We start from the raw sequence: 14,294 nt of genomic DNA on the forward strand, positions 1-14,294 counted from the left end.
GCCGTGCCGATACGTGCAACGAAATTTTAATTAATGTCAATGTTTCTTTGTTTGTAATGATAAAGATGTTAGGGAGCTTTAGGAGTGACGATAGTGACGGCAGCGAAAACTCCACTATTAAAATGAATTAACATTGTCGCAATTATTTCAACTCGCTTTAAACACGGAGCGATCCTATAAAAGGGAAGGACACGCCCCCTTTGAAGCGCTTTGTTGGCTTCCAAACGGATCAGTATAATGGTGGATGACGTCGGCAACGGTCGAAGAAAAAAGAGAGAAGAACTATCGTTTGTAAAATCGAAGAGGGAATCGATTTATCAATAAAAATAAGCTAAACCGTAACTATATATCTCGTAAAACACCAGAAATTAGCGAGATTAACGATAATAACGGAAATAATCAAGTTTCGTTGCCGCAATCGAAAGATTATACGAGACTTACCTCGAAATCCTTCTACCAAATACACAGTACAAAGAGCGAAACCATTATAAACTGTATCCCTCCATCTGAACATGCCGATAACCAAAACGAGTCTGTTGTTCGCCAAAACTGGCGGGATTTTCAAAGTTTTGGAGATGTTTTCCGCTAAACGGCCGCTCGAGTCGTCGTGTTGGGTTCAAGTTCATTACCGCTTGTGTATCTATCGATCACGTACGTGAAAACTAACTCTACTAATCCGCTGGAAGTGGCAATAATAAATTGTAAACTACTATGCACAAGTCAAAAACAAAAAACATCTAAACACATTTCGTACCTGATCATGCATATTTGCATAATTTGCTAATTCGTAAAAAAAATTCACCAAAGATATAAACAAAACACGACCTGATGTTGCTCTCATGTATCTTATGGATGAAATGATAATGGCAATGGCTCTCACATCAGTATTAAAATTAGCCAGTACTAAATATATTGTAAGTTTATACAGTAAGCAATAGAGAGGCCGACTTCAAAAAGATTACCAGCTCCGTCGTCTTGCGTGCGATCGCTCGCCGCTTGAGATACTTCACTTTCCTCCTCCGTTGTTTCTTCTAGGCTTCGCTTCCGCGACTTTGTGTCTTTACTTAGCTCTCCCCCACTAAACGACACAAAGGATCGAAGCGATTCCATCTCGGAAGCCGGTTTCAGAAGAACAACCTATTTCGAGACAGAGTTTGTTTACGAACTTTATCCTAATCATTTCGGAAATATCTCGAAAGGATAAGATTTTACCAGCCGATAAATGAATTTCCGATCTCAAAATAGACGGATAACTTAACTTTCTAAATTCTTCTCCTGTAGCCATAATCGTTGGATTGATTTTGAACAAAATAATTCGAACTAAAACAGCTTTTCCGCCAACTCGTCACGTCCTTTCGAATCGAAGTTGCCGGAACTTGAACGTGCTAAAATAAGACCTTTGGTAATCAACCAATCCGATACGCGGGTTTGGGATTTTTGATTGACAGTCTGAACTGTTCAGCCTGGTCTTATAGGATCGCTCCGTGTTTTAAAAATGTCAAATGTGGGTGAAATTTCCTGTAGTTCAATTCTTGGAGACCGCACCCCGGTTTAGAAAGAAAAAGAAAAATTCCCCTTTGTGTGTTAACGTCCTCCATGCAACCTCCCATCAGGAAATTTCACGTCCTATTCGTGTGTTGACGGTAAAAAAATGTACCAAAAAGTGTAATGCACGTCTTAGTTATTAAGCCAATTGCTTTTTTGTTGTTGCCGTTTTCCATGGTCGTCTTTGCTAAAGCTCGCTATTAACTATGACCCACGAAGGTCTGTTATACAGATTCATTACCAAATACTTTAAGTTTAAACTTCGCTGATTTATTTTCACAGGATAAAAGCTTTTGCTCCATTTAGTTAAGTAGAATAAACATTATTAAACGAGAAGCAAACAGGTTTTTTGATTTGCTCGCGTGATTTTATATACCTACGCTTCGATATGATATTATTATTGCTTACCCCGGCATAGTGAACCTTCTAGAAAAGCAGGATAGAAAAGTATTTAGTAAGGTATCTGGCATAGACCGACACCCTCTAAGGGGACTATTACCCAAGAAGAAAGTATCGACTTACAATTTAAGGAATCAAACAAGTCAGTATCCGAAAGTTAATACAGATAGATTCAAGAACTCTTACGTTAATCGCCTAATTTTTAAATACAATTTAGCTATTTGAGCGTATTTTAATGGTAAATAACTTAGATATTATTGTAACATGAGATATGTATTTTTTATCTTGTGAGGAAATAAAGACTTCTATTATTATTATTATTATTATTATTATTATTATTATTATTATTATTATTATTGTAATGAAAACATTGGTCATACGATGTGGTTCTACGCTTTTAGTTCAAAACCACCAACTGAGACAACTCAAGTGAAAGCTACTGAGGACAATGTATGCTGTACAAGGTGGTTCTAACTTTTTAGCCTGTTGATGAAATCCTATAGTGTGACTATTTAAATGAAGGGTACCGAGCAGTACTTTAAAGTCATACTTAAGGACGGTGCCTACTATTGTTACTGCGCAGACGTTCTGCGCATCGCGAGATATTCGGGTTTCCTATGGGTGATTCCTACTTATACAGGAATATTTTTGCGCAGTTTAAAACTATACGGAGAAAGCAGAACTTAGCAAATGCTTTTGGTATCTAAAAAGAAAATTGGGGGTAACCATGCATTTTTCAGAGATAATTGAGCTTCCATTTAGGAAAAAATCCCATACATTGCTTTATATTTCGGCGTTTTTTAGATATATTATTGCTCAATTATCTCTGAAAAATGCGTGGTTACCCCCAATTTTCTTTTTGGATTCCAATAGGCCTTGCTAAGATCTACTTTTCCCACATAGTCATGAGCCGCATAAAAATACTTCGGTATTAGTAGGCACTGTCCTTAAGTGCCAGTGCCAGTAGCCTAAATGGCGGTTTACTAGGTTGGATTTTCGTCTGTCCATTTTCCCATTTTTTCTGCCTGCTAATAAATAACAGCTAAGCTTCCAAAGACGTTTGCGTAAACCTTAACAAGAGAGTGCAGCTCACAGGGTATTACTATTTGCAAAGGGTTTCACACTCTTGCCAAAATCTCTCTCCTACAAAGTACGCCGTGGCTTATAAGATAAAGTGAAACACTCGACAACACTTAAGTCTGATATCATTGCCATTACTTGTAGTCACTGCAGTCACTTAGCAATGTCGTATTGTATTGTATTGTATTGTGTTGTATTGTACACATTTTTGTACAAAATTACTCACTTGTAATTGGTGGAGAAACTGTACAACACAGGAGTACCTGTTATGTTTCCATGACAATGGCGCCGCGCACGAATACAGCCAAACGCTGCAAATTCGCACGTCAGCAAAAAAAATAGCCGACAATTGTTTTGCTGTTTCTATCGAGAGCGTGCTTGAGAAATTAAAAGGAGTAAGGGCGCAGTATCGATCTTAAACTTGAAGAAAACTTGCCCGATAATTTTGTTGAGTGTACTATGAACGATTCGTGATGTTTTAAAAGTTCTCAAATTGCACCACTATCGAGATCTTTTAAAAAACATCACTCGCACCAATAACAACAGTAGCATGTTTATTTAAAGAAAATCCATCATTATTGTCAAAACCTTCAGTTGTGAACAAAAACTGAACAAAATACTTTTATATGACATTTCCTATTAATTTAATGTTCAATGTTTCCTTGTTGTGGCGGTATCTGACTCATTTCTTTTACTTCAGTATCTGAACTGAAGTCCTACAGGAATAAACAAAACCAAACAAAATTGGAGGCTTTGATATCAGTAAACAAGAAACACGATTGGTCCTTTTCTGCATCCGACAGATGACTGTGACATTTTTTATTTTTCTGGCTGGAGAAGGGTAAGCAAGTAATAGATACTCGTTCGTGAATTTAACGCTTGACATTTTCAGATAAGAAAACGATGAAGCCTTAGAGGGATTGAAACATTTTCTGTGGTGACTAGAATAAAAAAAAAATGAATCCTCCTGTTACGTTTTACAATACACGATGGCGACTAAACGTAATCACAAAAATAAAAGCAAACATCTCTCGCTGCAGGCTACGTTTTATTTTTTGGCCGGTAACCTTGCAGGAGATGAATAAATGTCTCTTCAACTAACCTGCCTTGTGATAGACTAAGTTACAGGGTATCGCTTGCTAGGTATTTTTTCCATCTTTCCTGAAAGCACAACACAAACACAGAGACCACAACCATCCAGTTTTGTAATATTCAATCCTCCTGCACGTGATTACATGTACAGTGCGCCTCACAACGGCCGGTCAACAGTTTCTTTTCGTTCAATGAAGAACTCCCTTTCACGCTAAAGAGATATATATCAGCAAAAACAAAGAACAAACAACAAATATTAGGATTGAATGTTGCACCGTAGAAATGAAGCCAAGCAAATGGTTCGCACCGCCACTGTATATTTTCCGTGTTTCATAACAAAAGTCGAAAAAGACCATCATTACCACCACCATCCCCTCCCCCCTTTTCCCTCGCTCTCTTGAATGGGAACATTACCCGTGGTCTAATATCATTTATTTTTGTAACAACTTCCAAACCTGCATACAGCTCGCCCATGATTTTTCCCGTGAAAAGAAACTCTAAAAGACGCTCGGCTCTCAAATTTCCAGTACCCATATCATATATCAATGCATTCTCTTACAAGCCTCTTTGAGTGGCGGGGGAAAGAAAGGAAAAAGCGTGCTTCACCAAAAGTCTATCAACAGTTTTATGGGCAATCAAAAGAGGTGCACCTCCGTTGAATGCCCATAACGAGTAAATGAGGCAAACCAAGTAAAACAGAAAAAAGAGCAGCTCCGGTGGTCAAAAAGGCAGGGAAAGACACAAGTTAATTTATTACTCCTAACGGTGGAATGGACTAACAACACGTGGACAAGGATCAGAATCGAACTCTCGATATCTGGATCTCAAGTCCGATTCTGTTTTCATCATCAACCTCGCCTCCCTATTAATTATTTTCTAATGATGATATATGAATTCCTTTGATGAACTGCCTGCAAAGAGAAAAAAATGTTATGTCAGTATAATAAATGATGTTCTAATATTAAATGAAGAGAAAAATACAGGAGGATAATGACAGTTAAAAGATGAATGAAGATGTATAAGTGACGGAGTCAAGGATAAAATACTGAGAGAAATACTGTTGATCATATTACAAACGTGGTTGATTACAAAGGAATTCTCAGGATAGAGCAAAACTTTGTTAATTAAATAAAGGGATAATTCCCAAATCCCTCAAATTCGCTAACCCTAAGTGTAAAAGTAAACAGTATTACAGAGCAATGACAAAGAAAACGATGACATGATTACTTACCTACAAATTGACTGATGAATAGCTTGACATAGGAATTAATTGATTAACTTTATAACTTTATTACTGCTGTTTGCATTGTAACTGTAAATAGAGTAAATGCGTACACTAATGAATAAAACTCGTCCGAATTCATAAAGCGAGATTTTGGAGTTACCTCGTCTATTGCACACAGTGAAACCGTTTCTAACTTCAACATTTTCCCCGCTACGAAAAGAATTCAATTCATTTTTTATGAACGGCAATGCAATAGAATAAAAAATATTGCACTCAGAATATTTACAGCTTGTAAATGCACTAAGTGAACAGAGAATAAAACCTTAAATTTACAATTTTCAAATTGTATATTGTAAATTTTAAACACGTTTGACATTTTTAATATGCTGGCCGAACTGTTAAACATATTCGACGCTGAAAACTTGCATTCAGAGTTTTCCTTGGCAAAACTCAAAATGCATTGTGGGATTTTCGGACTTGAACCTTAGATTCCATACTTTTAATTAAAAAGCCTGAATTCCACAAGGTTTCAAGCCCAAATGAAGTTTCCTGGGATATATCTCTCCTTTGTACTTCACTAAAAACTTGTTAAGTCAAATCTCGTGTTCTTAGACGTACTTGTACTAGAATCTAAAGGTCTCTAATGTAAAGTGTCAAGACACTGAAGACGCCACCTTCAGGGACCCTTCACGTATTGGCAGAGGCTAGTAACTCGTGCATATCCTTGGGCAGCCATAAACAGCTGCAATGCAGCCACGCGAGCGGAGAGCGGCTGTAAATCCCATCTCCACGCAACAAGTGTGGGCTCTTGGCAACCTCAATGCTGGGACTTTTCCCTTGTAAATTTGGAGGGGCGAGAAAAGTAGGCCTGCGAAGGCAGACGTATTTCCGCCTGTCGCTTCTCTCCAGAGAGAAGCGACAGGCGGAAATACGTCTGCGTTCGCAGGCTATGGGAAAAGTAGCTTGCTAGTGCATGGCTCTGTAAATAAATATTCATGCAGAAAAATACCATGAATAATAAAGGAAAATTGTTGGTTTGAGTACATCTGTACCATACAGGGCCCTAGCGAGGAATTTGAACCGGGTCCATTTTTTTCTGATCTTGTTGCGCGCGCTCTTAAAAGCGCAAACTTGGCGTCTGCCTGAGATGAGGAGAGGTGTAAAGCAAAAGTGAACCTTTTCTCCACAGAAACCTGGAAATCCTGGGACAGGCTACGATGACATTGAAATTACAAGACTCACGTAATAAAGGATCTACGGCGGAATGGTGCTGATTTCGAAACACTGAGCTCTAGACAAAACTTGTCAAAATAGATCTGGTTATCCTTGCGAAATCGTTTGACTTAACTTGCTGACATTTAAAAGTGCTACGGATTAAAGAAAGTAAAATCCAGTTTTATATTCACCAAATAGTGAGAATTTGAACATAAAGGAAACGAAACACTGAAAAACAAGAGATTCTGTTCAATAACTTATAATTGAGTGCTCTTACATCGGATTTTCATTCAAAAGCTAAAAAAACTCCAAAACCCATTTCTGCTTTCCGTGACTGTGAGTGAAGGGCTTAAAACTGATTGAAAGAGTATCACGTTCGAGTAGAGTCAGTAGACTGGGCGACGCTTTTTGAGGTCATAAAATGGGACCCTTGTGACATTTCCGTATCACATAAAATCAATGCGATTCTGACATGAAATGCATACCAGATGACGGATTCTTGAAGTTAGATTCTCGACGAGATTCTCGCAGAAGATTCCCAGTATTTGGAGGTAAGAAACAACTCAGTTTTCCCTTAACTTAAAAAAATCAGCTAGCTTACAAGGTGAACATAACTCCAAGTGCAAAAATAGGTACTGGCATCAATGCTTCAAAACGCGTAACCTAAGCATCAGCGGAAACAATGCAAAGAAATTAACCCTAGCGCTTGCGTTTGTGGTGGTGTTTGCGTCAAACGTAAGAACTGCTTGTGAGTCTTGCGTAAGCGCGCATGGATCTGCCTCTCGTTTGCCACTTTTTTAGTGTTGCAAGGCGATGTATGAAACATTATTTTTGTTCTTGATTTCTCATTCGTTCGATTTGATGCGTTCCTGACCTGATTTATACACAAGTGTTCGTATTGGGTCATATTGTCACTCGAATGCCGCCATTCAGCGCCTCTCAGTAAACACAGACATTGAAACTGAAATACGGTATTCAAACAGTGCAATGCACCAAGGATGCGGAGAAGACTGTCTTGTTACTGAACATTTCAGACCGATGCATGACGTTATATGACATCTAAATTCATTAACAGAATTAGTTTCTGATTGTTGCAGTATTTGCCAGTAGAAATTATGTCTAGGACTTTAGACTTGTCCGACCGTATTCATCCACAAGCGATCAAAGGAAACAAAAGTTGCACCAACATAACAAACAGAAAAAATTCCTGAGTATCTAAGCTTAGTTTATCAGCTCCATAACATAACATTATGTTTTGATTTTATTCATTCTTTGCCTTCTAACTTCCAAACAATCCTTTAATGTTTTTCCATGTTCATATCACATTTCTTTGGAAAACTGGTGTAACAGGATCGCTGATTGGATCCCAGACGCCTAAACAAAGAACATATCCATTTTTAGAGACATCGAGGTAACAACCATATCAGAATGTTTATGAGTCAAAAACCTGGTTTTGTTGACAAGCGCTTTTCTCGTTAGCCATCCCGAAAATATCTCGAATCGCGTGGCTCGTGCTCACGCCCCACACGCTTTTTGTATTTCATGCTTTAATTGCACGCTAGTTATTTAATAAACATTGCATGAGGTGAGTTAAGTTGGATGAAAGGAGGGCAACCCTTACGATAAGGCTTTTGATGCCAACAACAAACAAAAAACAACAAACAAAACAAACAACACTTTATTAAAAATAGACAGTTACAAGGTGTTTATATACCTACCCGCAAATAGCTGAAGCTAGTCGAGGCGGGCAGGTATGTTTATACTTAACTAAATACAAATACATTTGGTGTTTACAACTGAATTGACTAGGATTAGAATTGCCTTAGGTTCTTAAGAGAGTTCGCACCAGGCTAGACTCGGCTGTCTAAGCAAACTGTTAGTATAATGTGGTAGTGTACCATCTTACAAAATAGTGTTGCGAATACCAAGACTCCAGGCTGTTGAGGTTGCAACTATAACTCCACGCTATAACTCTATGAAGATACTCTAATAGTAGGTGTCCCCCAGGCTGTTCGTCGCAAACTTCACTGTTTATTGACTCGCAGGTTTTAGACCCTGTTTTACAATTCTCCCCTGTTTCTCGCTTGTACGCTTGCTCGTATGTGATTTAATTTTTGATCAAACAAAAAATTTTCACTGATGATGCTATCAACTTGGTCCCTATTGTTGTATAGAATTATTAAAATTCTTTGCTAATTATTTGTCAGTCAAACTGTCAAAACTCAATTGCTAAACTAAAATTCTTTAAGACACGGATTCCTAAAATAAACAAGATTTACACGACGTGACAAAAGCGACAATTTACTTTTTTTTCCTTAACAGAGTGGTAAAATGGAGACCAAAGCAAAAATTCTGGCGTTGCTTCTTCTGATGCTATGTAAGTATTTCATGGAGATGTTTTAGCCAAGACTGTGTACATGTTGTAATTTCGTGTTTTAGAGTACGTTCCCAAGGGCTCGTTTGATTCTGTGTGAATACCTAGTAAAGCGGTTTTCGATTGAGTGTCGAAAAAATCAAAGCCAAAGTGGTTACTCTGACCAATCGCAGCAAGCGTGGAATACACTATGAAGCAAATCACAATTCGAAGCAAATACATGTAACCGGCGCCAAGCGCGGGAAAACGCGTACGATAAAGTCACGATTGGTTTTGGTTTGCCTTTCCATTAGTTGATGAAATGGTGTGAACTTTGCCAATTAACAATTTTCGACACTGAATTGAAAACTGCTCTAACTGTCTTGTCACTTATCAGGGAATTGTTCATTTACGGTAGGCCAAACTTTTTTTCAGCACCTTCAAGCCTAATAACGACTGCAAGTACAGGATCCTCATCCCCGTCTTCTTCGGGTAAGCGGTAAAACAAACATAAATTTTCAACGCTGCAGCGCCCGGCTTCGCTTGGAAAATAATAATCCCAATGTTTCCTTCTGGAGTTTGTAACTGGTATGCTTTAGGTACCAGTTTCCAGCTTTTTGACAGTTTGTTACTTTGAAAGACTAATATAACGAAAAGAGAGACTAAGGCCATTGTAACGCTTTTGTAGTGTTGAATTAAATAATTTATAGTTGACCAAAAATAAGTGTTATTTCGTCATAAGCGATTTCCATGGCAACCTTTTCAAAAGATTATTCAAACCTACATGTTTAGCTTATGGCACTAATAATTAACAGAATCAACCCCCTGGCTTTTAATTTTAGTAATAGCTTCTGGCACTGGTAAAGGAAAATGCACAATGATTTTTAAAAATTCTAAAGAGTGGAATTTTTGTAAATTTGGAAAAAAGACAATTTTTACGCTGTCTAAATTTCCTTCTGTAGAATTTTTTTGAATTTTGTTCTGATGTTTCCTCTCAATAATAATAATAATAATAATAATAATAATAATAATAATAATAATAATAATAATAATAATAATAATAATAATAATAATAGTAATAATAATAATAGTATCATATTAAACCGACAAAAAGAGGGGTCACCGGATTTTTTTTTACGTAAAAGCCTTCGTGAGTTTGGCAAATCCCACGCGCGTCTTCGCGCATTTAAAAATCCGTATTCTATAAGATCAAAAGTTGCTCAGTGATCTGTTTTGACTACCGCTGACTTTTGCGTGTGCTCGTGCGGGCAGCTTCTGTTTGCAGATTTTCCAAGTTAGTTGATTTGATGTTTTCAGCTGTTTACTGCTTAGAACATCATTTAGTAGCCGTTAAAGACAGCCTCCTGGACACACCTCGAAGGATTTCCTCACAACCTCTGGCTAGATTTGCCATGTTTTTGTCAAATGGGATCAAGCGGAAATGGACTTAATTGCTTGCAGAACACGTGTCAGTCGGTGTTTCAGAATGTTGAGATTGCGATACTTATATATTATAAAATGTTGAGCTTCTTTATGTGAGATTTTCTCGGGCATTTGTCCTTATTCCTCGCGGTTGTTCTCGTTGAAGTATTCAATGATGGCGGCCAATATTCTCTTCGTCCGTGTGACTCTCGGTGCCCCCCGCTCATGAAGTTGTCGGTGGATTATAGTTTTTGAAGGTGGCCGTTGAGCACACAAAATACAAACCATAGAATGTGGCCAAGACGATCAAGCGAGATAATTTGTGGTAGAATTTCGGTTCTCCACTTTAAAAACCACTTTGCAAGTCCTTGCGCTCCCAATCCCCGTCGCGATCGATCGCAGTTTTGCCTTTGAAACTTAACATTGAACTGCACAAACAATTTGTATAGAACATAAAGAATTAACTAAGGTCGTACTAGTAGACACAGTCTCGGATATACGCGAATTTCGTTTAAAACAGGACAAAAGTAACCTAGCACGAAAAAGCCGCGCGCCGCCATATTTTTTTTTTCGCGCCTCTTTATTACGTGTCTCTCGCGCGGGAAGCAGGTCCGCGTGAAGCACGGTGAAGACCTGCTTCCCGCGCGGGGAAACTGGTACCAGCCACCGTGTAAGGCGTGATTTGAGTGATACTTGTAGAGAAGATGTAGTATAGTGAAGAATTGTGGTCAAGAATAAAGAAGAACTACAAAGATTCCTGGTGCCTCTCCGCTGTGTCAAGCGAGTGTTCTACAGTTTTTATAGTGCACTGATCATAAAAGGCACGCCGTTTGAGTGGAGAGAGAAGAAGATGTATGAAGGGGCCAAAAACCATTGCTCCAACGCGTTTCTTAACTTCTTCTTTAATGTCAAATATCCGATGCGGTAAACGTTGCGCTAATCGATGCGAATGCAATAATCGATACGGTTGCTAGAGAAATAAACAAGGAAAATACAAGTTACTACAGCAAAAGGACGAACCAAAAGACAAGAACATAGAAAGAACAAAATATGCAGAAATGACGAGCTAAAATAATACTTACAAACGTTATAAGGCCTTTAAACGGACAAACGAAGCGATGTAGAAAAACGCAAAAACCTAAAACCGTATTCTCCAAAGCACAAAACGAGAATGAATAAAAAAGCAAAGACGCGAATTTATACTAACAAGAGAGGATCAAGGGGGTCCCCTTGATCCTCTCTTGATACTAATGAACTACGGAACAATAGACGAAGTTTGCAGAAAAAACTAATAGAATAACAATGAGAACGACATGCAAGCGTGACACACAAAAAAAGTTTCAAAAAAACAAAAGAGTTCGTTTTGTAAGAATGCCGCCGCAACAAGGTATAATTGTTTCAAAAATCTATGGGGCACTTTCACGATGTTAAGAATCAAATTGCTAGTTTTGAAAACGTGTCTCTACATCTTGCAGACATTAAAAAAAAGGCGGGCAACTTTGTCCAGCATTTACACCTTGACGGGTCAAAACACTTGCACCATCAGTACTAGAATTACTAGAAGTAAAAGGGTTAGAAACTGTTCATCTTCGACGTACAAATTATTTCTCGCAGTCTCCAAGCCCAATACCGACTGCAACCACCGCTGGAAGCCCAGCTCTGACTCCATCAGGTTAACAGTAAACTGGAAACACCGTCCAAACAAAGAGTCATTTTACTGTGATTGAAGAAATTATACGTTTGCACCACTCTGGTTAGGAAGTAAATAAATTTTGGGAGTTATGCAATAAAATGGAAAGAATACATTTACCTCTTGGAATTACCATAAGAAGCAACTTGCAGTGCTGAGGGTATTCGTTCCCTAAATTGTTAATTTCCTTCACAGCTTGTGACTCTGGTGAGTCTCTTACTGGATCAAGTGGATTCTTTACAAGTCCCAATTTTCCAAACGATTTCCCTCCAAACACCAACTGTACCTGGAATATCACAGTTCCCAATGGGTACATCATCAAACTCACCTTTCAAAACTTTAAGTTGGGCTGGACACGGGGAGGAGCAGCACGTCTTATCATCACAAATGTTGCTTCAGATGATGGCTATCAGCCATTTCAGCTGGGTGGTTGGTCACCTCCTCATCCAGTGTACTCTGTGAGAAATTTCATTCAAGTGATATTTACATCTCAAGCTCATCAGCATTCAGGATTTAGTGCCTTTTACACGGCCATCACTTATGATTCAGGTAAGTTGCCTTACGGATTATCCTTCAATGACACAATGGGATTTTTTGCTTACTGGATTCGGAAAATGACAGAAAAGTTACTAATTTACCTTCTTTTCCAGGACAATCGTTTAATTCAAAATTCCGTCAATATAATGCCGAGAAAAGGGGGGGGGGGGGGGAGGGTGGGGAGATGCTGAGCTTAAGGGTAAGAGTACAGCTGTTACGTGACTGCGACCCCCAAGAGACTGCTTTTTACTGAACAGCTCTTTATAAGTCTGCGGCGAAAGTTACCAAGCATTTACAGAAATTGCATGATCTGCTCCTACTGCAAAACCACTGAATTAGCAAGTTCACGTATTGGCCTCATATTTGCTACACAACTAGTACTGTTCAGAATGTATTGTATGGCGAGCATTCCTAGGGTTATGCCAGTTTATCACAGGGTGCAAGAGAGTTTTAAATAGAACGGTTTTGATCGTCTGAGTGTTTCAACAAAATTTCTTCAGGTGCTAATTTCCGGATTAAAGATTTTCTTAAAACAGAGTACCGTATTGATTCGATTAACCGCCCTGGGCTCTTTTTTAATTTTTGGCCCATGAGGGTGGGCGCTTATTCGAGGTGGGCTATTATTAGAGGGTGGGCGCTTATTACTTTCCAAATATTTTTAGCTGAGGGAGGACATTTTAGAGAACAACAAACCTAGAGATAGCAAGTGTATTTCGCTTCAACAAAAAAAGTGCAAAAACTTACATAGACAAGCATAGTATAAAAGTTCATTGACTACCGTCCCTAGAAACAATTTTGGAACAAAACTTACTAATTCTCATCTTACTTCACGCTGGGCTAGTACAGAAATGTTTTTTTTTGTTGTTGGAAGGGGTTGGGGGTGGGTGCTTATTGCGTTTCTGGGCTTTCAGGGTGGGCGGTTATTCGAGGTGGGTGGTTAATCGGATAAATATGGTAGGTCGGAAATCAAAATATGCTTGACTGGGTATAAATAGTTATTTAGCAATAATTCCATGAGCGCGCGTTGGATATGAAATGGTAAATAGCCATCGAGGCGCGAAGCGGCGAGTTGGCTATAACCAATCTCATATCCAACAAGTGCGAATGGAATAATTGTTTTATTAAATTCTTCGCGTTTGGATATTGATGTTGAAGTTTACTGAATTTTATTTTAAGTAAAAATGTTTTTGAGGCAACTTCGGCCGTCGATAAAATCCGGAACATGGAACATTCCGGAATATTCCGGAACATTCCGGAACACGAAAAAAAAAAAAAAATTAAGAGACAAGAAAAATTAAAAATAAATTAATAAAAAATAAAGGAAAAATTGAAAAAAAAAGTGTGTATATTTATATAAAATGAGATTAAATTGTATCCGAAAAAAATTCATATAAGAAGAAGTACGGAGTAGGTGGGATGGTAGTACAATGGGGCGTTGTAACTGACCACACTGGATGAAGGTAAGAAACTTAAGGATGGTGCCTACTAATATCGAAGAATTTTTGTGCGGTTTATGACTATGCAGGAAAAGCAAATCTTAATTAGGGAGGCCTATTGGAATCCAAAACGAAAATCGGGGGTAGCCACGCATTTTTCTGAGATAATTAAGCAATAATATCTCTAAAAAGCGCCAAAATATGAAGCAATGGATGCGATTTTTGCCTAAATTGAAGCTTAATTTTCTCTGAAAAATGCATGGCTACCCCCAATTTTCTTTCGAGATACCAAAAGCGTTT

General features: G+C 38.3%; 1 protein-coding gene across 5 annotated transcripts in view; it reads left to right on the top strand.

Annotated features, from left to right (window-relative positions):
* LOC146449105 (cubilin-like) overlaps positions 1-14,294 on the top strand; it is a 132,777-nt gene that overhangs the window by 30,418 nt on the left and 88,065 nt on the right. The window contains exons 1-4 of one of the 5 annotated variants that reach the window (XM_085102019.1): positions 6,975-7,107; positions 8,879-8,933; positions 9,345-9,401; positions 12,217-12,570. The exons of 3 other annotated variants lie outside the window; for them this stretch is intronic. In XM_085102019.1, the coding sequence (XP_084958145.1) occupies positions 8,888-8,933; positions 9,345-9,401; positions 12,217-12,570 (457 nt within the window). In that variant the 5' untranslated portion in view covers positions 6,975-7,107; positions 8,879-8,887. Of the gene's footprint in view, positions 1-6,974; positions 7,108-8,878; positions 8,934-9,344; positions 9,402-12,216; positions 12,571-14,294 lie in introns of those variants that run through there. One more of the 5 variants, XM_085102020.1, reaches the window with a different exon arrangement.

This window comes from Pavona decussata, unplaced genomic scaffold, assembly GCF_977016875.1.
Source record: "Pavona decussata unplaced genomic scaffold, jaPavDecu1.1 SCAFFOLD_642, whole genome shotgun sequence".
NCBI lineage: Eukaryota > Metazoa > Cnidaria > Anthozoa > Scleractinia > Agariciidae > Pavona > Pavona decussata.